General features: G+C 34.6%; 1 protein-coding gene across 2 annotated transcripts in view; it reads left to right on the top strand.

The window, feature by feature from the left end:
• LOC116030847 (protein SIEVE ELEMENT OCCLUSION B-like) overlaps positions 1-25,613 on the top strand; it is a 35,670-nt gene that overhangs the window by 7,618 nt on the left and 2,439 nt on the right. The window contains exons 1-5 of one of the 2 annotated variants that reach the window (XM_031273200.1): positions 23,899-24,082; positions 24,160-24,252; positions 24,363-24,781; positions 25,048-25,118; positions 25,229-25,371. In XM_031273200.1, the coding sequence (XP_031129060.1) occupies positions 23,954-24,082; positions 24,160-24,252; positions 24,363-24,781; positions 25,048-25,118; positions 25,229-25,371 (855 nt within the window). In that variant the 5' untranslated portion in view covers positions 23,899-23,953. Of the gene's footprint in view, positions 1-23,898; positions 24,083-24,159; positions 24,253-24,362; positions 24,782-25,047; positions 25,119-25,228; positions 25,372-25,613 lie in introns of those variants that run through there. The other variant, XM_031273201.1, reaches the window with a different exon arrangement.

The raw sequence follows: 25,613 nt of genomic DNA, 5'->3' as shown, positions 1-25,613 counted from the left end.
GGCAACTATGTTAAAGTATAGTGTATAACTATTAATAGTGTATAAACTATAGTAGCGGAATCCTTATATTAAGGCTAGTGGAGCACTAGCATGTATTAGGGCAGGATTTAGGGAGTCTTGTCTCTCCCTCTCTCCTATATATGTGTATCAGTTTATGCAGTGAAGAACAAACAGAAAACACAGAAATATATTACCTTTTCTCCCCATTTTAGTTTCTTAACATGGTATCAGAGCCTACTGGGCATTGATCGGAGCAAAGAGGCGACGCCGCCGGAGGAAGCGAAGCGGCGAACGGAGCCTTCACGCGCCGTCACGCGCCACCGCTGACCGGAGCTCCGGCGACCAAGCGCCGGCGCGTGGGGGCGCGTGAGGCCGTTTCCGGCAAGGTTTCCGGCAGAAATTTGTCTTGTTCGTCTAGTTTTAGTGAGCCCATTCCATCATGATGTCACTGCTGCCCGTCTTCAGTAGCTTTTGCGATTTTGTCTCCCTCTTTCTCTCACTTTCGGTGCAGCAGAACAGCTACAGCAACGGAGACCTTTTGACCTCCATCTTTTCCGGCGAAGGCAGCTGCGGCGAGCAGTCGTGGCCAGCGAAGATTTCCGGCAGTGGTTGGTGATGAGCACCGACCGCTATTGTTGAAGATGATGAAGTAATGGTGTTGTTGATGTTGGAAGTGTTATGAGGAGGGAGGATCTCTTTGCAGTAGGTTTGTTGGGCAGCAGGTTTTGGGTATTGTGTGTTTTGGTTTTATTTTGATGGTGGAATGAAGGGGAATAATTGGGCAGTAGATTGTGTTGTTTAGTTTGTTTTAATTTAATTTGGTATTAAGTTTAGTTTATGTGATGTTTGGGTCATGGGATTCATCTCATATTTATAGTAATGCTATGGTGTGAGTGGGAGGTGCGTTGTGGTGTTTAATTGAGATGGTGGCATTCCTTCATTAGAGAAGAGAAGTAGCATCAGCTTTGATAGCCGAATGATAGTAGGCTTTGTGGTCAAGTTGACAGCTTTGGTAGCCGAATGAGAGTAGGCTTTGCGGTTGAGTTGACACCTTTAGTGGCCGAATGAGAGTAGGCTTTGTGGTCAACTAGAATTGAAATCTTTGGTGACAGGAGGATCCATTTGAAGGACCATCCGATTGCATCACAACAGTAAGGTTTTTAGCAGTAAACCTAAGGCAGTACAGCTTGTTCATTCTGAAGAAACAGGGGTGCTGCAGGATGGACAGCACGGTTGTCAAGAGAGGTGTGGACCTGGCATATGCCCGTGGCATTATGAAATGTCGGCGGATGAAGAAGAATGGTTCAGGATGAACCAGTTTTTGTGCCAGAATGAACAAATAGTTTGCGACTTGGGTATTGGTCTCTAGATGTAATGTCCTATGACTCATGCAAGATATTTGTAACAAGCTGCAGCATGATTGATATCTATGCTCCAGCTTGAGGGGGAGTGTTAAAGTATAGTGTATAAACTATTAATAGTGTATAAACTATTAGTAGCGGAATCGGCTAGTGGAGCACTAGCATGTATTAGGGCAGGATTTAGGGAGTCTTGTCTCTCCCTCTCTCCTATATATGTGTATCAGTTTATGCAGTGAAGAACAAACAGAAAACACAGAAATATATTAGCTTTTCTCCCCATTTTAGTTTCTTAACAAACTATATGAAGAAGTCAAGCAAGTAGTATAAATAAATTCCTTAATTAATATAATCATCACTAATTGTAACTAAATTAAGCTCACCTTCAATCTTCTACAATTTCTTTTTCACTTTCTGCTTGCACCCATCACACTATATATTCACTCTAAGAACACAGGTCTGCTAAAATGTTCAAGAAGAATGCATGAAAACCCAAAATAATTTACAGTGCTACTCAAAAGACAAAATCCAGATTGAAGAAGCAAATACCTGGGTCTTCAACAGTTCAAACGCCCTTCAATTCCTCATCCGCTTCTTTATACTCATCACTCTCCTCGTCTTCCATGTGACTCCTCGAACTCGTCAGCGAGAAAGACGGAACTGCTAGGCTAAATTCATCTGCGTTGTTTCACAACGCATCAGCCGTTAAACCTTCCAGATTCCCCTCAGACTGAGCTCTCCGAAACCCGTTACCGGAAAGTGGCAGGCTAACTGTGGGAGAAGAATTGAAAGAAAGTTTGGTGAAGCTCTGGAATCCGGCATGGGCATGGTTTATAGAGATCAATTTCTTGTGATGAGCAGAAGATGGTGTTTGGTTTGGGGTTATGCTTTCTCGTAATTGGTGCCGGCGAATTTGCAGCAGATCCAGCGACAAAGAAATGGGAAAAAGAAAAGAGAGCAAAAAAGACTAAAATACCTTTACTATTTTAACTATTAAAATTTTTCGGTCATATTTGGCCGGTAAATTGGCTGGCGTAATCAAAATTGATAAAAATTACATAATTATGGTACGAAATTAACATTTTTGAAAGTCATGGATAGCAATTTACAACATCGCAACAGTTAGTGGACTGAAATGACAATTTACTATATGTCTATATACATACATACATACATACATACATATATATATATATATATATATATATATATATATATATATATATATATGGCCAAGTTCCAGTGCAACCAGACCTTAACGTGCGATCAATGCGAGGCGTGGATGCCCTTCCCGTCTCCGATGGGGATGAGAAAATTCTCTCCATCCCTGATCGATTTTTCTTGTCACGAGTCAAATTAAATTGTCATCCCTAATCTTAACCTTTGTTTTCTTAATATAGAGAGTATGGATATATCCACACCTTTTACAAGAGAAGGTTTTTTAACCTGAACCCTCCTATAACATAAGGAAAAAAAAAAACAACAACAACAACAACAACAAAAAAAACAAAAATACATTGTGTCAAAATTACCAAAATCTGTTGGACAAATGCGAAAGAAAATTGTTAGGGCGAAACTTTTAACTTGTGGAGGCGCAAAAATATCCATTAGATTTTTGGAAGGGCATTGAATCTATACTATTAATAAAAACAAAATCACTCATTTTAACTTTCCGTCCAAAACACTCTTATACTACTAAAGTTTAAGTAATATTGTATAATATGGTAATACAATTCTATTCGTACTACAATTGTAAATTAAAATTTGATAATAGAATTCCTAATAAAATATATTATTTTTAAATTTTCTATTCGTAATACAATTTTAGATTAAAATTATTAATTATAATAATACAGTACATATACTTCACTGCAACGCAATCTATACTATTAATAAAAACATAATGCTCCTTTTTAAACAATATATTATTGGTGTTTTCCTGACCTATCTGATTGCTAGATCAAACTGGCATGGATATATTTACATTTTAAAATCAGCCTGCCTTGGCACTAAGCTAACAACTGAACTACAGCCAAACTCTGAAGCTCCTTACCCTTTTAAGTTTTACCATACTCATTACTCATTATTGATCCGATCCTCTATATTCACTTTGATCAATATTTTGGAATCCAATCATTATATTATATAGCAGGAGCTGGACAGAGATGGGAATGTCTGATCTTAGAAGATCAAAGAAAAGCACAACAAAAATACACTAAAAACGTACCATTAAGTATGCATCACAAAAAACGCACCACTCGATATGCATAAAAGCACCACACAGTGTTCAGAAATGCACAATTAGGTGTGGTACATTTTTTTGGGTGTGTTGTGCGTTTTTGTGGTGTATTTGTGCATTTTCCTAAAACTATTGGGGCATTTTTAAGCAGCCGCATTTGAGGAGAAGTCTATATATATATATACATACACACACACACACACACACATGTACGTATGTATGTATATATGTATTGTAAGATTTTCCCGTATAATATATTAGGTAGTTTATATTAGGGCCTTAATTTAAGTAGTGCAAGTTGACTAGGCTTTAGTTTGGTTGGACTAAATAACTAGATCTAGCTAGTTGTTAGTCAACTAGACTCTTGTGCCTGATATAAAGCCTATATTGATGAGATATGGGATAAACATTATATAGCACCTTTAGTTTACGGTCATCATGCTGCTCAGAAAAATACCAATACAACATATAGGATTCTGAGTCAAGTATGAGACAAAATGACTAAGGGTGTTTGGTTCGCACATGAGAATTAGAATCAGTATGGGTATCAAATACTTGGTAAGGTTAATGGGTTTTGGTGAAAGTATTTGACATGTTTAATTTGGTAGTAGGGCGGAATGAGAATGATTATTAATAGTTGGGAAAAAAAGGAGGAAGAGAAATGAAACCCTTATTCAATAGAGTATGCGTTTTTTAATTAATGGAGTATTCCAAACTCATAGTAGTATTCTAAAAACATGTCAACTAAACAATAACAATCACTTAGATACCAATACCTTATGCCAAAATCTGTCAACCAAACACACCCTAACATTATTCTGCAAGTCTACCATTTAAGAGGCGACACAACTAAGAACACATCAACTATTCATCATATTTAAGTTTATTTAGCTAGTTAGACTATAGATACATCAAACATTTGGTATCAAAACAATTAGTAATCTCTGGCTGATTGATTGTTTTGCCTAAAGTCAACATTAATTTTCATATACAGTTTTTGTATATGTTTGAGTGCCTACCTTTCCATTACAATCCTTTAATTTAATTATTCAAAATATGCATATAAATATATTTGCGAAAAATAGTTTCAAAGTGCGGTTTGGCAGTTGTCTTTAAAGCCTACTAGTATTTTCGCCCGTGCGAACGGAATGGATTTGTTATAATAGTATATTAAACATATTTGGATCGATATATAATTATTTAAATTAGAACATCAAATATTATATTTTTGGATCATTTATGTTTTTTGATGTTATCATTGCTTGAGTTTGAGCAAACAATTGCTCAAATTAATAGCTAATGTGTAGATCTACGCATGCGGTGTTGTAACTTTGGAGATTTTATATATCATTATTTAGGATTTTTATAAATTGGGCTAATGTACTTGTTCTCTAGCAACTCAGTTATATAAATCCATTGTTATCTTAAACATGTGTTTTTTTGTCTAGATATATAGCAATTTTTTCATATTGTAAAAAAAAAAAAAGAAAAAAAAAAGAAAACATGAGTTTTTTTTTTTGAAAACAAGAAAACATGAGTTAATTAGTGCATTTTTTAGTTTTTCCTTCCTTTACAGTTTCCCTTAAGAAAACATGAGTTAATTAATCCATCTATTAAGCATTTAATTATTCCAGTCAAACTAAGAAGAATTGAAACTCAAATAAATATTGTTTGTGGTAAATCAAAAACAAAATAACCAAGGCTATCATGCCTTGGGTTCAATCTTAGGCTTTTTCAAACTCTTTGAAGATGATGAACAATCCATGTTTATTTTCTTCAAAAATTACTGCTCAGGAGTGGTTTCATCAACGGAGATGACTTCTAGATTGGTCGAATAGGTAGCTTCCAGTGGTGTTATGCCCTAGTCGAAAATAACTATTAAAAAATCAAGGCTAAAAAGTTTTTATTGTATGAGGTAGAATGAAATTGTAATTAAAAATTACCTGGTTGCTATCCACACCTCCGGGAGCCTTCAACACTCAAAATCCTTGAGTTTAAACATGTCTTTGGGAAAATCAGAATCATCTTGATCCGTGATGCTAAAAGTGTCATTATTCGTTTTTATAATGTACTTTTGCTCGCACGACTTAAACCTCATGCGAGAGGTTTGTACAAAAAAATTGTGAATATTATAGATTTTCCCTTCTTTCAAGAGTTTGTTGAATTGTTGGACAAATTCTTTGGAAATTTAATTTGTAAATGGATACAAATTCTCGGAGAGAATCACCCATAAATATTTATATTAATTAAAAAATAAATAAATATTATAAATTTTTTATCCTTTTCTATCATGCATATACTAAAATATAGTAATAATTCATTATGTGATTATATTTTGTGATGTATATTGAAGTTCGATTGTCTAATATACAACATACAACATAAAGCAAAAATTCAGTATTCTAAAATAAATCATTTAACCAATATACTATGAGAATGAGTTTCAATTATAGTATAAGTCTAAACTATAGTATTAATCCAATATTAATAAATAAATAAATAATATAAATTTTATATTCTATGAGTAACAAATTCATTTTGTGATTATATTTTGTGGATACAAATTCATTATGTGATTAAATTTTGTGATGTATATTGAAGTATGATTGTCTAACATAAAACATAAATTCAGTATTTTGAAATAAAATATTCGACCAATATAGTATGAGTATGAGTCTAAACTATAGTATGAGTTTAAACTATAGTATTAATACAATATCACAAAAGTTCAATGCTACAACGCATCAACCGGAGCCTTATAGAGCTTTTCCTTGTCCGGAGGGATAGGTCGAAGGCAGAGACGTAATTTGACTCCATTACTAAGCAATAAAGAGAAAGATGAGAAATTGTAGAGAACAATAGAAAATATATAATGGTAGAATATCAGTCAATTAGTGATCTTTTTATATATTCCGCCAATTAGTAATATCAGATTCATTTTCAGCCAATTATTTTTTTTCAGTCAATTAAAATATCAGATGCACTTCATGCAGTGATATTTTTACCTAATTTCCGTTCCATTTTTAATTGATGATGTAGAATATTATTTTTGAAATATTTCCGTTTTATTTTTAATTTCCGTTCCTCTTTTAATTTACCTTTAATATTGTTTAAAATATGACTTTACTATTGATGATGTAGAATATTGTTATTGAAATATTTCCGTTCCTTTTTTAATTAAAATGCAATGATCTGACCATTTCCTTTTTTAATTTTAGTCAATTATGAATATTTTTTATTTGCAGACAATTATTAATATTCATTTCCTTTTATATATTCAGTCAATTAGTAATATTAGATTCATTTTCATCCGTAGATGGAGAAGATGAAGATTGTTCTAAAGGTTAATCATCAGAAAGTAAATCAGGAAGAAGGAATAAAGGTTCTAAACATAGTTACGTTTCCATTGTATTTATAGGTGTAAAATGTGATAATTATAATTTGTTAGATTTTTCAAAAGGAAAGTGTAATTAATTATTTAAATTTTTTGAATATTAATTCTAAATAACATTTTTGTCCAAATGTTTAATATTACTAAAACGTCTCTAACTTTGGGCGAAAAAAATTGGTCAAGCACTTCTGTTTTTTTTTTTGGTATGAATGACCCGTCAAGGACGGGGGTAGAAACGGCTACCAAACTCTAATGGAACTAGCACCGGCGGCATCCGCGGCGAGCAGCACTTCAATGCTGGCTGGAGGTGCATCCATGAGTACTGTGCCCCACTCCCCTAGTTGGCCTAGGTTCTCAAGGTGATCCGCACATCTGTTCCCTTCTCTGAGAATATGTTGTAGTGTCAGATGTTCAAAGCTTCCCAAAAGGGACCGGCAATCCTTGAGAAGAGTCGAATTATGCCCACGGTCATCTAATCCGCTCGTAACTAGAGTGACCACCGACTCGGAGTCGAGTTCAAGAATCACTTTCCTAAAACCCTTAGCTTTTGCCAGCCGTAGACCCTCCCTTAGGCCCCACAGCTCCGTGGCAAAGCTATTTGCAACCCCAATTTTTGTGATGAACCCAAAAATCCAATCCCCTAAGTGGTTTCGTGCCAATCCACCGGCGCTAGCAAGCCCTGTACCTTTCTTGAAGGCACCATTGGTGTTAATTTTAATCCAGTCTTGATTCGGCGGAGACCAAAAGACCCAACGCATCCTCCCCCTTGGTTCAGGTTTTCGTTGGTAACTGAAGTGGAGTGACTCTCTTGCCGCACACTCAGCGCGCCGAATGATCTCAAGCGGTGAAGGACAAGCGTGATCGAAGATCCTCCTGTTACGAGACTTCCAAAGTTCCCAGTAGGTGTAACTAAAAGTCAGGCCCCAGGGAATACCATTAATGATGTCGATCGAAGCACAATTCTGTCGGAGCCATTGCGAGAAAATTGGTGAAGCCCCATGAAAGAATGAGTTCGGAGTCTGCGAAATCCTCCAGCAAACCCGCGCCACATCGCAATGTCTGAAGATATGGCTTGCATCTTCGCAAATGTTGTCGCAAGTCGTGCAGTTGCTATCGTCCGTGAGTTGTCGCTTAGCTCGTGCCTCGTTAGTGAGTAATTTATCTTTCACCGTCAACCAGAGAAAAATACAGCACCTTTCAGAGATTTTCAACTTCCACACCCAGTCTGTATCGTCTGTGCTCTCTCCTCCTGCAATATATCGGTAAGCTTCATGTACAGAAAATTCGCTCCCCGGGGAGTTCGGCCAATAGAGGGCGTCCGGTACATGCTCGTCCAGGGGGACAGGAATTGCCCTGATTTTGTCAACCTCATCGCTGGGGAGAATGTCCTGCAAACTATCAAAATCCCAAGAACGGTTAGAGAGAATGAAGTCACTTACCTTAGCGTGTGCAAGCTCGTCAGGTATATTCACATCGTCAAGGAAACCAAGGGGTTTATCACCAACCCACCAATCAGACCAAAAGCTGAGAGATTCTCCTGTGCCCACCCTCCAGGCAGCCCCCAATTCAATAACCGATCGGCCTTTTAAGATGCTCCTCCAACCCCAGGAAGAATGTTGAGGAATTTGTGCCGTGAAGAAATTCCCATTTTTTATATACTTCTCCTTCATAATACGGACCCAAAGTTTGTCCTCACCAGTGTTCATTTGCCAAGCGAGTTTAGCCAGGAGGGCTTCATTAAAGTCTGCACACCTTCTAAGACCCAAACCTCCTGCACTCTTAGGTCGACAGACTTCATTGCACCCTACCAAGTGAATCTTTCTTTTGGCCTCTGTGTCACCCCAGAGAAAATACCTACAGATTCTATCAATGTCATTGCAGATACCCATTGGGAGTTTAAAGACCTGCATGGAGTACACAGGCATAGATGCCAGAACCGATTGAACAAGTACTCTACGACCAGCAAGGTTGAGAGTCTCCGCCTTCCAATTGGCCAATTTCCGTTTCATACCTTCAAGGATGTAATTAAAGGTATGTTTATTAACACGCTGTTGGAGAATCGGGACACCCAGGTAGTTACCCAAGTTATCTGTGACTGGAATCCCCATGGTCCTCTTCAAGTCTCTCTTTGTACCTGCAATCGTGTTAGGACTACAAAAAATACAAGATTTATTAACATTGATGATCAAACCTGATTTCTTCGAAAAATCGTTCAGATAGTCCATGATTATACGGCCCTGTGCTTGAGAAGCTTCTGCAAAGAGCATCAGATCATCGGCAAAAAATAAATGGGAGACACCGGTCCCACCTCTCGAGACCACTACGGGTTTCTAACTCCCCCGGTTAACCTCACTCTGAATCATCCAAGAGAGTTTTTCCATGACCAGAATAAAGAGGTAAGGGGCTAGCGGGTCACCCTGACGGAGGCCTCGGCCGGGTCTGAACGGATCAATTTTTTCCCCATTCCATAACAAGGAGATAGAGCTCTCCCTAAGAGAAAACATGACCAAGTTGATGATTTGGATCGGAAACCCAAAGTCCTTAAGAGTCAACTCTAGAAACTCCCAACTGATGCTGTCGTACGCTTTGTGAAGATCAATTTTAACAACCATGGCACCCTTTTTTCCCTTCTTGTGTCGCATACAGTGAATAATTTCCTGCGTAAGGATGATGTTATCCATGGTGGATCTTTCTGGTAGGAAACTGTTTTGGAACGGCCCAATGAGGTTCTTCATCAAAGGTCGCATTCTGTTCACGATGACCTTCGAAACTATTTTAAAGGAGACATTAAGAAGCGTAATAGGCCTGAAATCAGCGGCGGTTTCGGGATTTTGCTTCTTTGGAATGAGAGAAATAAAGGCTTCCAGAAGGCCGGTTGGAACCCTGCCAGTAGTTAAAGCACTTCTGTTATTATACATACTAATTAGACCCATTATGTACCGAAGGAATACACTTATATATCCTAATTAGACCCATTATACAAACTAATTAGACCCATTATACATACTAATTAGACCCATTATACATACTAATTATACATACCCTCGCAATATTGGCACTCCTGTATTTACAATTATTTATATACTCAATTTAAACATGCAATCTGCCTATTTTATATTTTTTTTTGAAGGCAAAAAAAAAAGAAGAGTTTTTTTACCCTTTATGAAACATGTTGGATGTGAAGGAAGATATCCCAGAGTCAACCAGTAAAATCATGTTGTCTAGCCCATTAAAAATTCTGGGTGAGGTGATGTCCCTATGACAGCATATTACACAACTAATAATATACCTCAAAATTACAATCTTGCGAAGAACATCCAGCAGTAGCCTATTGATTTCGAACAAAAATCCCTTCATATCTTTCTGATACTTCCGATGATCACAGGTGAGTGCAATCCAAAGTAATCTAGTCTGAAGCAGCCTGCCCGCTATTTCCACTGGGAACATATGATATCCCTTCTTCTATGCGCTGCAAAAGATAATTATGCAGCCAATCCCGTGCTTAGGGAAATGCAGCGGCTGATGTGTTAACAACTATCAAACCCTGTGACTCAAATGAACAAAGGTAATCCTGAATGATTTTTAAAGTTGTTCCTTAGCTTATCTTTGTCCTGGACTGGATATTTGTCTCCATCTGCCTAAATCGAACACACAATATAAAATATTTGTACCAATAATCCAAACATACAATACACATACAAATATTACACAAGTCATAAGTCAAATAACAATTATTCAAAGTACTATAGAAATTATTTTTGAGGGATTTTAGAAAGATGGTGCACATAAACAATTACGAAAATGATTACTTTTGGGGTAAATGTATTTTGGTGAACATGAATACTTACCCAAGAAATCAAAATTCACTGCGCACACTCGAAACACTCATAGTTGATAATCCTTGTTTGCTAGTTCTTTTCTTCCTTTTGGCGAGAAAAGAGAAAAAACTATGGGGAAGGATGGAGATTTTTTTTTTGCAATAATGGAAGAACATGGGAGAATATATATTCGGATTAAGATGTCATGGAAAGGAGTGCATAATTATTACTAATGAAGAGGATATAATGGGATTATGATGAAATTAGGTAAAGAAATGTGTAGTATTGTAAGATATCTATCTATATATAAAACCATTATCCTCCTTCTAAAGTTTCCCGCCCAAAGTTAGTGGCATTTTGGTAAATTAAGTTCTTTTATTTATTTATTAATTTATTTATTAATTTATTAATTAATTATTAAATTATTATGGTTAAATGTTGGTGATTGAATAATTGGATTTATTAATTAATCAAAATGTTAAAAAGGTAATATAATATGGTAATATTAATTGGTGATTGAATAATTGACGATATAATTGGTGTGATATATTTGATGATATATTTGTAATATAATTTTTGAATAACATAACATAAATATATATGTGATTTAATATTGAAATAAATTCCTTCAATATTTTAGTCTTATCTTCGCCCATGTTGCAAAGAATATTTGATTATAAAATGAACGGAGTGAATAATTATTACATTTAATACAAAATCAAATGACATGAGACACGTGTTAGTTGATTATGCTAAATACTTTTTTAGGACATCTTATAGGAAAATTTCATTTTTTTGGATTGAAAATGTTACTTGAATTTTTTTTTTAACCCAATATTTTATTAACTGATTTTTTTTATTAACTGATTTAAAATGTGATAAATGTTAAAATTCTTTTATATTCATTTGTTATTATAAATTGACCAATTTGATTGTGATTAATTTAACCAAATAAAACAACAATACATAGTAAAAGATTTTGTGGACAAAAAGTAAAATGTGTAGCATTACTTTTTGATCTGACAATCATGCATCATTTTATTTGATTTCAGAGTGCTTAACGCCTGAAGTTATTACATATTATTTCGTTTTTAGTAATAATATAATTAATAAATAAAAGTAAGTCAATTAAATATGTGTATATAATAAGAAGAAGAAATATACCCTATATATCTATATAACTGCAAATCAATATATAATTATATATGTAAGTTAGGCAATTAGGAATTATTATAATTATATAATTAGGAAAACTATAACGGATGTATATATTTATGTATATTGTTAATATTTAAATATCTATAAGGAAATTATTATACTTTCCTTTTGAATTAGTCTTTTTTCCACATATAAATACAACCAATTTATCCGTAGCCTCCCCCATCATTTCTTTCTCCAAATCAGTAGGGCTTCTCCACCCTGTATCTTCCCCATCATTTTTTATTTTTTATTTTTTTGCATCAGTAGAATTCTATTTTCATTGCCTCATCAATCAAACGATCAAAAGCTTCCAAATCTCACCAGTAATAGTATAAGACAATGTAGAGGGCTTAGATTCATCTCTTTATGTTCTTTCCGTATGAATTGTCTACATTTTTCTAACTATATTCTCCTATACTTCAATATTTTTTTGCAGTTTATATCACTTGGTATGAGCTCGAAGATATTTAAGGAGACTCTGCTTCAACAAAAGGTAAATGAGTAGGAAGATGCTCGGTAACAAAACCCTAATGATTTAGTTTATGGAAGAGCATAGAGATGCGATCGAGGATGATGATGACGGTGATTTTGATAATTTTGTAGGGTTTTATTTAACTCATAGTTAGTATGTTGACTTCGAGGTTTGTATATGCCATTCAAGTTTCTATATTTTTCTTATACAAAGCTATAATTGTAAATTTATATTAGTCAATTATATTAATATAATTAATTATTAAGGCAAGTATAATTTATTTTGTACTGTGGACACATTATTTTTAATAATTTCGATTTAATAATATTATATCTTATTTATTATATATTATTAGTACAAAATAAATCATGCATGCCTTAATAATTAATTATTAATATTATTCCCTAATAATTATTTATTGTAATTCTCTTCACATTTTTCATTGTAATATTATTGACACAAAATAAATTATACTTACTTTAATATATAAATATTTTTTAATTTAATTTCTTAATATTTATTAATGGTAATTATTCTGGTAATTTTTCACTTTTTTCGTGTAACTATTATGGTAATTTTATGGTAATATATTTCAAAATTGTGGCAATTTCATTAATTATTATGCTAAGTTATGGTAATATATTTTAATATTAGCAGAGAAAAAAATATTATAATTGATATAGTTAATGAAATTATTATGGTATTTGATTCCAATCTTGAAATAAAATAATCTAATGTAAAACTAGTCTAAACTATGTTGGGGAAATATAAACTAAAAACTAGGGTTCAGAACTCTGTAAGGGGAACTTCCCTAAATTGTAGAGAATAGGTCAAATATATAGGAGGTAGATGGGCCTTGGCCCATTAGGCAACTTCTAATTCTTTTCCAACTTGTATTCTTCCTTGTAATTCCCTTTTCTTTCAGAACTTGTCCAAAATGCTCCAATATTCTTCCTTTGTTGTTCCTGGTAGATAAATCAGCACTTGGACAATATAACACATAAACGATTCCCAATTTCACTAGGATACAGAAAATAACCTTCAAAACAACTAGAATAAGGGGTGAATAATTGTACAAAATAGCAGATATCAACTCCCCCACACTAGAACTTTTGCTTGTCCTCAAGCAATTGCCTCGGCTAATCCACCCTCCATGCACTGCAACTGATCACACTACCTTCCTGCTCAACCGAACATACCACCAACCGACTCATGCAACCTAACCTGCTTCAAGAATCATCTCAGAATCACAAGTGAGTTCCCTTCTCAGGCCAATAACCGGGCACCCGAAATTAGGTAGATTAAACCCTGTATGCACATGTACTCAGTTAAGATTATGCAAGACTTGGCTTAAGATGAACTCCCATAGACATGCCCTTTATACTCACAGAGATCACTCTAAAACTGCATGCTAAGATCAAATAGGACTTTATTTGGCTTGTAATGGGGCTAAGGGTGAGTGGCTAAACAAAGAAGGGGTATGGAAAAATAGACAAAAGAGAGAGAATTTCACACCTATTCACAACTAAACCTAGAGGAGACATAGGAAAATATGAATCAAGAGAGCAAAACATAATTGGAAAGACAAGAGCATTCTAAACTAGTGGGGGTGAGGACATTTATTCTAACAACCTGACTTACACTTTTATTCATCTTTCTTTTTCTTTCTTTTCACAAACATTTTCTTCACTTTCAAACTCTTTTTCAAACTTTTCTTTTCTTTCTTTTCATTCAATCAACCAATAACTTCCTTCACAACACCCCCACACTAGAACAAAGATAACAGGAATAACTCTATCAAAAATAAGCTCAAAAAGATAAATCTCCTCTAAATTAAAGAACAAATGCTACATTCTCTCTAAGGGTGAATGGAAAATATATGGCTTAGGGCTAAGGGTTAAATAGTGGGTTAAACAAGAAAAACAACATAAAGAACGGGGTTAAGTGCTTTTGCACTTATTAAACAAAAACAAGGCTCAAAGGGGACAACTAGGGAAAATAAATGTAACACAGGGTAGGTTTAAAGGCTTGGGCTAACAACAATGGCCTAAATCACTTCAAAGCATGCAAATTCTAGACTTCACTATGAGAGCACTGAGACAAGCTATGACAGAACAAATATCACCAGAATCTCACATAAGCCTTCACTAGTAATGCATAACACACAGGGGGAACATTTATGTTAGAGGTTAACCCAACTATTGGCAAGAGACTGAATGATCACAAGCTCACCCTTGAATCATCCCTGACAAGCTGGGCTGCACAAGTACCACCAAAACAAACCACAAACTAGCAGGAAGTAAAGCGGTCACAGCCACAACACAAGGAAAGCACATTACCTTTAGCTGCAAATTGAGTCCTTCAAGCACACTACATCCAAAATTCATCAGAAATAGTACCCCCCCCCCCCACACTTAAACTGGACATCGTCCCTGATGGACAAACAAGGCCTCACGAAGTAGAAAAAATGAACTAGAAAACATAACATTTTTTTTTCATTTTTACTCTTTTTTTTTTTTTTTTGCAAATCTTACGGCCTCGTATCACGGCCTGGGTCACGGCCGGGATGCGGCCCGTGACCCAGAGCCCTCTATAACGCTCTCGGTACTGGAATTTCTGGGGAGGCATCACGGGCAGGGTCACGGCCGGGATGTGGCCCGTGACCCAGAGCCCTCGTTTGCTCTGTACGTACTGGAAATTCTGGGCGGTGGTCACGGCCTGGGTCACGGCCGGGATGTGGCCCGTGACCCAGAGCCCTGCTTTGCTCTGTTCGGTGAAAAAAACGACGCCTCGGCATCACGGCCTGGGTCACGGCCGTGACAGTGGCCGTGATCCAGGCTCCGCCTTGCGCAGTTTTGTCCTGTTTTCGCGCCCAAGCTCGGTTTCACCTGCAAGTTAGTCCAAAATATTCCCTAAAGCACTTCTAAAACTGTGTCAAAGCCTAACCTCTTCTATACTAACCATTCCCCACTCTTTCAAAGGTAAAAGAATGCAAATCTCACACCAAAAACAACCCCAGAGAACACCCTGTAAACAAAGAAAAATCCTAATCTACTCCGAACTAAAATTATAAAGAAAAAGTGCAGTAAAATAAAGCGCTGGGTGCCTCCCATGAAGCGCTAAGTTTACTGTCGTCAGCTCGACTCAACCTCATGGATATCAGGTGGGATTGTGGACCACGCGATCTGGTGGCCTTTTGAACTTAGACAGCTCCCTCATCCATCTTTTGTAGAAACCACCAGAACTAGAGAACTTTTTCTTTTGTTTCAGCACACTTGACAGTTCAGGGGGTCCAGGATCAATAGGGGAATCATGCAAATCCCCTAACTCAATCTTTCTACTCTCAGCAGTGCCCTCACCCAGCCCTTCTATCAAGTAACATTCATCAACATACGAGGGCTGGTGTTTCGCCATTTTGAATATGTCAAACTCAATCTTGTTCTCAGCCACCTCCATCACTAGTTTTCCTCTCCTCACATCAATAAGTACACCGGCAGTAGCTAGAAAAGGTCTACCAAGTATAATAGGAACCTTGACATCCTCCTCTATATCCATAACAACAAAATCTCCCAGTATAAAATACTGATCAATCATGACCGAGACATCCTCTAGAACTCTAACCGGACGCTTTATGGAGCGATCCGCCATCTGAAGGGTCATGGAGGTGGGTTTTGGTGTTCCCAGGTTGAGTCTCTTACATAAAGAATATGGCATAAGACTAACACTGGCACCCAGATCACACAGAGCACCCCCAATTACAAAGCCACCAATGATGCAAGGGATGGAAAAACTACCTGGATCTTTCAGCTTAGGAGGAAGTTTATGTTGAAGAACTGCACAGGTTAAGGCTCCTTCACTCAGATCCACCACCGCACTCTTCTCTGGCTTTTTCTTATTGCCTAAAATATTCTTCAGAAACTTCTTGTACGATGGAATCTGAGTGATTGCTTCAACAAAAGGCATGGAGATCTCCAGCTTATCCAACATCTTGTGGAACTTGCTCTCTCTATCAGACTCCTTTGATTTCCACAACCTCTGTGGGTATGGTAACAGGTTGTAAGGTATAACCGAGTCATCTACCTTCTTGTTCTTCCTTTCATGCTTCTTACTTGGGGCACTCTCATTCTGTTCAGGAGCTTTCTCCTTAACACTATCTATTTGCACCACATGCTCCTCCTCACTATCATCAAGAACATCCTCAACCTGAATGCCCTCATCCTTCTTATCAGCTTTCTCAGGCACTGGATCATTCGAAGGAAAAGGGGGATCCTTCAAAGCTAATCCACTTCTAGTGGTGACTACATTCACTTGATGCCTTGGATTTTCTATGCTTGCTGGCAGTCTACCATTTGAAGATGAAGGTTGATTAGGAAACGGATTACCTCCTCCTTGCTGCTGAGCCTTGAGACCATCTATCTCTGCTTGTAACTTGCTAAACTGCTGAACATTCTCTGCTTGTAACCTGCCAAGCTGAGCCATCATAGTGTTCATGAGAAGCTGGATATCAACATCCTGAGGTGGTTTAGAAGAACCTTGACCCTGAGTGTTCCCAAAATTCTGATTTTCTTGCTGGAATTGCCCTTGAGTTACATTCTGGTTATTCTGCCCAAAATTCTGATTGTTCCTCCACTGGCCTTGGTTCTCACCCCTGTTCCCTTGGTTACCATGAAATCCTGGTGGATTGTTTCTCACTTGATTTCCCTGATTGTTCCAAGAGGGAACAACCTGATTCCTTCCTTGCTGCTGGTAATTCCCATAACCTTGCCCCTGGCCTTGTGGTCTAGAATAACCAATGAGGTCAACTTGCTCCACATTAGGCTGAGGAACTTGGTTACCGAAGTCTAACAAAGGACATGTCTGAGCTACATGATTTCCACCACAAGTTGCACAACAGGTTACAAGAGGTACCTGTGGCACAAAATAGGGGTTAGGAACATAAGGATTCTGTGGAATCTGTGGAGGCTGAGCAACTGCCTGGACACTCTGAGTAGGACCCTGTACTAACTGCTTTAGCATATGTTGTATAGTATCCAGCTGAGTCTACATTGCCATCTTTTCTCCAACTTCGAATATCCCAGCTGCTTTCTCTCTCTTTGGTATATCATCCCCCTCAGTGTACCAGTAAGTATTGTTAGAGGTGATCCTCTCAATCAACTGCTCTCCAGCTGCTAGTCCCATATCAATGAAAACACCCCCAAAGGATGAGGTATCTAGAATAATCTTTGACCGGTTAGACAATCCCTCATAGAATGAGGACATAAAATCACCTGGGGTCATCAAATTCTTCGGGCACTGCCTCCTCAATTCTTTAAATCTTGCCCAAGCCTCAGGAAGATCCTCATTGCCAAATTGCTGAAAATTCTGAATTTGCTTCTTTAACTTGGCAGCCTTCGAAGGAGGACAGTACTCTTGCATGAACCTTGTGGAGCTGTTCCCATGTAATGAAATGGTTGGCTGGAAAGGAATTCAACCAACGCTGTGCAAGATCTCTCAGGGAAAAAGGAAACAGTCTCAGCTTGATTGCCTCACTAAGAACACCATTCATCTTGATGGTCTGGCAGATACGGTCAAAATGAACTATGTGGGTTTTCGGGTCCTCAACCCGAGATCCTCCAAACTGATTATTCTGGACCATCTGAATGAGCTGAGTCTTCAACTCAAAATTATTTGCCTCAATTCCTGGGTACACAATGCAATCTTCTTCAGTGAACTCAGGAGCTAAATGGGGTGCCATTGGTTCTGCTTGTGGGACCTGCTGGGCAAACTGCTGGACCAGGTTGGGATTCATCTGGTGGAGAAGATTTTGCATCCCAACCCCATAGCCTGGCTGCTGGTACACAGGCTGCTGCTGCTGCATGAAAGGAGCTCCGAATCCTCCCCAACATAGACATTCGGGTTTGGATCGGCCCTGAAGTTCTGTGCCTGATTCTGAACATTTGGATTTGGGGGGTCAGCACGAACTTCAGGATTGTCCCCAACTGTCTCTCTCTGCCTCGGGTGCTGTTGTGTGTTGGCACCAGTATGGGCTGGCTGCCTAGTATTGCTACTGTCTCCGGTCTCCATGTCTACTTCGAAGTCCTGAAACTCTCGAAGCCAATCACGTAACACCTTCTTCTCCCTCCTTAACTTCCTTTCAAGATTTAGATCGTAGGGACGAAGATTCGTGCTCCCTTTCGATCTAGTGTGCATAAAAGGAGGGAACCTGCTGTCGAACACAACCACAAACACTCTTGGAGGGAACTAGTTATGGGTTAGTGCAAATAAATTTTTTTTTTTCCGAAATATGAATAAAATAAAATAAAACTTGATCTCCTAAAATTCACTAACTCTAATGCTAGTAAGAAATTAATCACACAATCAAAACCAAATAGACCAATCCCCGGCAACGGCGCCAAAATGTGATGAGCACAAATGATGAGTGTAAAAAGGGTGTAATGTCGTTCCGCTGAGGATTGGTGTTATGGCACGAAACTGTGTGAATTACCAGGCACTAGAGTATATGAATTTATAGAATCCAAGTAACAAAGACTGAATGATGTGGAATAAAAGAAATTAATTAAGGTGTAAACTGTATGATAAAAGGTATGCGCCAGATTAGGGGGATTGTAATCTTGATGTTCCAACCAACTCAGGATTAGGGAAAGAATAATTAACCAAGGGATATATGGGCAATGCACAAAAGAATTCTACTCAGCTACTTTCGTAATCAATAAGAGAATTAGGCTAAGATTGCCCCACTGTCGTGATGCATCAATCATAACCTTAAGCACCTAAGCATTGTAAGCCCCCAAAATTACCTCTATTTTCATAGTAGGAAAATTAGGTTGAAATTGGTAAGGCTCGAGGTCTCCATCCAACTTTCGTTGTAATGAATCTCTCTCCCAGACTAGCAATTAATTGTGGCCACAAACCAATAACTAGTGCAAAGAAATCCCCAAATCAACATAAACCCTAGGTAAAAGATTCAAACCCTTTATGCAATTAATTACCAATTGAACATCAAGATTAACAATGGATCCCTAATCCAAACCCATAAACGAACTACTCCCGCATGATGGGAGTAAACAAAACAAAGCAATAATTAATAACCATAAACATTGCAAGAAAGTAATAAAGGAATAAGAGAAACTTAACTGATAAAGAACAAATCAAATCTTCAATCTTTGATTCCAATCTTGAAATAAAATAATCTAATGTAAAACTAGTCTAAACTATGCTGGGGAAATATAAACTAAAAACTAGGGTTCAGAACTCTGTAAGGGGAACTTCCCTAAATTGTAGAGAATATGTCAAATATATAGGATGTAGATGGACCTTGGCCCATTAGGCAACTTCTAATTCTTTTCTAACTTGTATTCTTCCTTGTAATTCCCTTTTCTTCCAGAACTTGTCCAAAATGCTCCAATATTCTTCCTTTGTTGTTCCTTGTAGATAAATCAGCACTTGGACAATATAACACATAAACAATTCCCAATTTCACTAGGATACAGAAAATAACCTTCAAAACAACTAGAATAAGGGGTGAATAATTGTACAAAATAGCAGATATCAGTATTGCCATAATATTTGATAATTGTAATTATTATAATTAACTTCATTGAGAAATATAATATTTCTTCCGTGGAAATATTTTTGGCAATTTCATTAAATTATAATCAATAAAATATGAAATATAATTAAGGAAATGAAATTATAAAATTCACAAAATATGTGTTCATAAATATTTAGAAATTTTTTAAATACATACATATGCACTACATTAATTATACAAAATTTAAATGCTAAATTTTTAATTTCTAAATGTAAATTTTTATTTATAAATCTATCAATATAAATCTATACTATATATAAAAGTAAAATCATCCTATTTCATTCTCCCGCCCAAACTTTTGCAATCAATTAATTAAATATTTTATTGGTCAAATAATTAATAAAGCTTATTTGGTAAGAAAATGTAAAATGGAAATTAACTAATATCTATTAATTGGTAATATTGTTTCTATATTCAAGTATCAATACTATTAATAAAAGTAAAATCATTCCCTTCAACTTTCCCGCACAAACTAATATTATTAATTAATTAGTAAAAAATTAATAAAGTTTAATTGGTTACAAAATTTTATTTCCCAAATTTCGAGAATAATTAAACCATTATAATTGTGAGAATTATGGAAACAAATTTTGCGTAATTTTATAAGAAAAAATATTTTATTAATTATTATTTACACCAATAATAATAATTCGAATACTTATCTATACTTCTATATCTATACTACTATTAATAAAAATAAAATCATATTTTTGAAATTTTTGTCCAAACAATAGTAAATATGAAGTTAACCTGTTAAAAATGTTAATTGCTCTTTTTTACGGGTTTAGTGGCTTAATTGTTCTTTTTTACCAAGTTCAGTGGCTTATTTGGGTGTTATTTGACGATGGCCTAATTGTTGTTTTCCAAATAGTACGATGGCTTATTTGTACTTTATCCCAACTTTAAATTATTTAAACTTTAAAAAAAATAATTAAACATGTGTTGTTAGATTTTTTTAATAATAGTTACAATTAATTCATTCAAAGATTGAGGAGGAAGAAAAAACTAAACGCGATATGCTGAAAATAATTATACTTAAGGTATGTATAAAAGTATAATCGCACATATATTAGTGTAATTGACTAATAATAATTGCCTAATAATTATTATGGTAATTAAGCTAAACATGTCATTGAATTTATTTTTATACTCCATAATAATTATAATTAAATTATTTTTCATTTTTCCCGTATTTATTTTAGTAATAATATAATTATATAAGTCATATTACATATCAATATTTTTAAAATAATTATAGATAAAACAAGTCATGTATTATTTAATTAATTGAGTAATACTTTTGCACTAATCTTATAATCAAATAAATGCACACGTTCAGTGTTATATTTTTTTTTTTATCTAAATATATAATAAAAAATTTATCTGTGCATCGCACGGGTAATTGGATAATTATTTGCTCTAATTCAAATAAGGAAAACATATAAAAGAAAAACATAATCGATCCAACAAATTTCATCAACTGCGCTATATAATATTCGATGTTATAATTTATATAATTGTATATTAATTCAAATATTCTTAAAATATTATAACGAATCCATTCCGTGCAACGCACGGGCGAAAATACTAGTTTATTTATATAATAACTATTTCCATATGAATGTATGTAAATGTCAATTTCATATATAATTACATATAGGTATAATAGGATAATACTATATTTATATATACATATATAATATAATATGATTGACATTCATAATTTTTATATATAAATAATTACCATAATTACTAATAACCTATTATAACCAATTATAATATTCTATCATTAATATTATTCTATAATAATAATATTTAATATTATTATTATTATTATTATTATTATAATTACTATATTACTAAAATACTCCTACGTTTGGGCGGGAAAATTCTGGAGGAGGATAATACTTTTATATATAGTATAGATTATATTTTGGACAACCTTTTAAAGATTTCTGTTTTTATTGGTTGATACTTTATGATAATTGTAGCACTATTTTTTAGTACCACCTATAACATGTTTATTAAGTTTTAATTATTATTCACTATCATCATATTTTGTCAATAGTATTTATTGTTAGTAATAATATTACATTTTGAGGCAGTTAATGTGGATACATGAATACTTCAAGAAAAAAAAAATTCTATAAGCATATAATTTAGGGGAAAAAAGTGATATTTTTCCTTTAGGAAAAATTGTAATTTATGTCCCTCCATAATATTTCAATTATCAATGTCACTCCTGAATTATTAGTTGTGTAAAAATTAAGGGCCAACATTTACACCACTAATAATTCAAGGGTGACATTAATAATTGACATATTAAGGAGGGACATAAATTACAATTTTCCATTTCTTTTATATAACAATTAATTAATTGCGTAGATTTTGCTTGTTAAACATTCAGCCCTTAATATTGTAAGATTATACCACATGCATTAAGTTTCATCAAAACGTAGAATTACATTTATATTGTCAATTTGTGTATATATGTACCATCGAATGATTAATTATTTAATAGAAAATTGTGTCTTGAAAAATTAGGGAAGGTGTATGTATAGTAACCTATGCTATACTTAGCTTGAGAAAGTTTATGAACTTATTAATTAATTTAATTTGAATTGATTGACCAGTTGACTTGTGCTATAGACTTCCATTGAACTTTTATAGTTTTAGATATTGTGGCTTGTGGTCAAATAAGCTTATGCATTAAATGCATTGGTTCAATCAAAGTGCAATTGGGAACTTTTTTATTCAAACTATTCAATTGAAACTTATGGAAAAAAAATATAAGAATGATATTTCTTTTAATATACAAATAAAACTTGTGGCTTGAGTTATATGTAAGTTTGTTTCATGGCCATGCATGGTTTCATTCAATGATTTTCTACATACTGTTGTGAATTGAAGATCGAGAATGTGGAATATATTTGTGCAACTAAGACAAAAGTGATCTACCTTGGTAATGCATTTTTTACACTTCCCTCCTTATCTTTTTCACTTTGCTTTTTTGTTTTTTGTTTTTTTAACACTTTATTCTTGTGACACTTTATTCTATCTATATTATACATTAAGTGCATAAGAAGCAATAAACAATAGCATATAATTTTCTCCAAATTTTATAATGAGAAGAAGGAAGTGGAAAGGAATAAATGTCTTATTTTAGAGCATATATATAATTCTTTATTTCTTGTATGTACTTGTTTTCCGTTTCTTTTGTGTGAGACACATCATGACCATGCAATCAAAATAAAAGATTAAATGTCTTCTATAATAAGGGACTAAAAAATGCCTATACTTGATTGCTCCTACCAGGAATTATATATCCTCCATCTTATTGACAAGTAAAGAATCATTATTCTTAGGATCAGTGTACTAAGTGGTTCGTTGTCTGAATTGATGTCACGATTGAAGGCGACAGTGTTGGAGTAAAATATGTTATGTATAATTTCTAACTTTTGTAAAGAGAATACATAATATGCTTTTAATTTGTATTAAAGACAGAAAGGAAATATTATATTTCTACCATTTTTTAAAGGCAAGTACCTCCTTTTTTTTTAACAAAAAAAATAAAAAAAAAATAAAAATGTGTAATTTATTGTAAATTAAACAAATAACATTATGCCAATGACCTTATGGTCTAGCGGCGTTATTGACTCTTTGTGCTTCAGTAGGTTTAGTATACTATATTGTAACAGAATCAGTAGTACTACAAAGAAACAAATAAGATTATTTTCTTTACAACTTGATGTACTATATATAGATGGTGATGGTGAATGAATACACATACCATTCTTATCATTGTGTTCACAAGCCAAAATCTTTTTAGTTTTTCCAAATCACATTTAGCTTGGCTGCGCTTTTTTCATTAACTTCAATTCAACATGGCAAACTTTCATATTGATGAGAATGCTATGATGGAGTTAGTTTGTGCAACTCATAATCCTGACGGTACAAACATCAATTCTAATGTTGTTCTTAGTGCAATTGAGACAATTCTCAACTCAGAAAAGGTTAGTTAACTTGTTTATCATAATTATATTGTATTTGAATAAGAAGTCCTTAATGCATTTTCATTTTGTCGGTGTAGGTGGTGGATAAAATAGCCACGGAAGAGATGTTGGAGGAGTTTGATCTCAAATTTAGGGAGCTTTCTTTAAAAATTCAGCACCTTTGTTTTGAGGTATGGTTCTTGACATTTGAATGGTGGTTAATGATTTTGCATTTAAAGCTACCATTATGGAATTTCATCAATATGATGATCATAATTTTTTGAATAATTCTTGTTTGTAGCTAACATCCAAGTCATCAAGCATCATAGATAGACACCTTACCACAATATGTCTATTGAGCACATTATCAGCATATTCATGGGAGGCAAAGATGGTGCTAATGCTTGCAGCCTTTTCCATTAGCTATGGGAAACTCAACATTTTTTCTGGACAACGCTATAGGAAAGGGTTGACAAAGCAATTGGTAATCGTCACACAAAGAGCAAATCCAACAGCATCTAATGACCCAAACCCAATTGATAATTTGATAAAGTGTGCCATGGATCTCACCAAATGCATTGTTGAGATTAATCAATCGTCATCGTATTCTTTGCCCCAATCAATCATTTCGGTATTTCTTCCATTTGCTAGCTATTGGGTTGGTAGAAGCATTGCTTGTGCTGTGGCCTATTGTGCTCGTCTTCCTATGACAAACATCAAGTAAGATTTAAATTATGATATTTTATGGTGGTATTGCACAATTCTTCTCAACTAATGTAGTCATTATTAATTATTAAATGCTGGCATATTACGTATTCTCTTCCCAATTATATTAATACTATACAATTGAATTATTAGTAAAAAATTAAATATAAAATTATTATTTTGTATTGTATTATCCTCAAATCCTCAATGATAAGTAATACAACAACATAATTACTTAGTCGTGATTATTTCATGTTTAAGCGTGATTATTGATTTTTCAGGTTTGAAAGTGAACTCAACATTATAACTACCAAAATCAAGGATATACTCACCACTTGTTCCCCAGCACTAGGTTTGTTTCATATCGATCACACATAATTTTTACATGGCATGAGTACATAGTATTTATATAAGTTAGTGCCAAAACTAATGTATTTAAAATATATATTTTTTCTTTCATAGAAGCGAAGAGAGCAGACGAATCTTATCAAACATTACAAGATGCTTTATTTAACAACTCTTCCGATAAAGTGACAGTATTAAAGTTAATATTAAATGTCATTGATGATAATGAGATTTCACTTTCTACGTGGACAAACGGCCGGGTAAGATTACAAACATTGAACAATTAATGATGTTCATCACTTCCTGTTGTTATAACTTTAACAGCCCATAAAACACATTTCACTTTTTCCTGTTGTTGCATCATCTTTAGTCTTTACCGTCAATGAAAAATTTCTTATCATCCACTTCCTTGAAAAATAATAATTTAAAAATATGATTATCAAATTCAAAATCAAAGTTTCTTTATGTGAAAAAAAAAATGTATTTTAACAACCACACTACT

This window comes from Ipomoea triloba, chromosome 9, assembly GCF_003576645.1.
Source record: "Ipomoea triloba cultivar NCNSP0323 chromosome 9, ASM357664v1".
Taxonomy (NCBI): Eukaryota; Viridiplantae; Streptophyta; class Magnoliopsida; order Solanales; family Convolvulaceae; genus Ipomoea; species Ipomoea triloba.
Note: the sequence above shows the minus strand (reverse complement) of the source record. Positions and strands in the feature narration are given on the sequence as shown.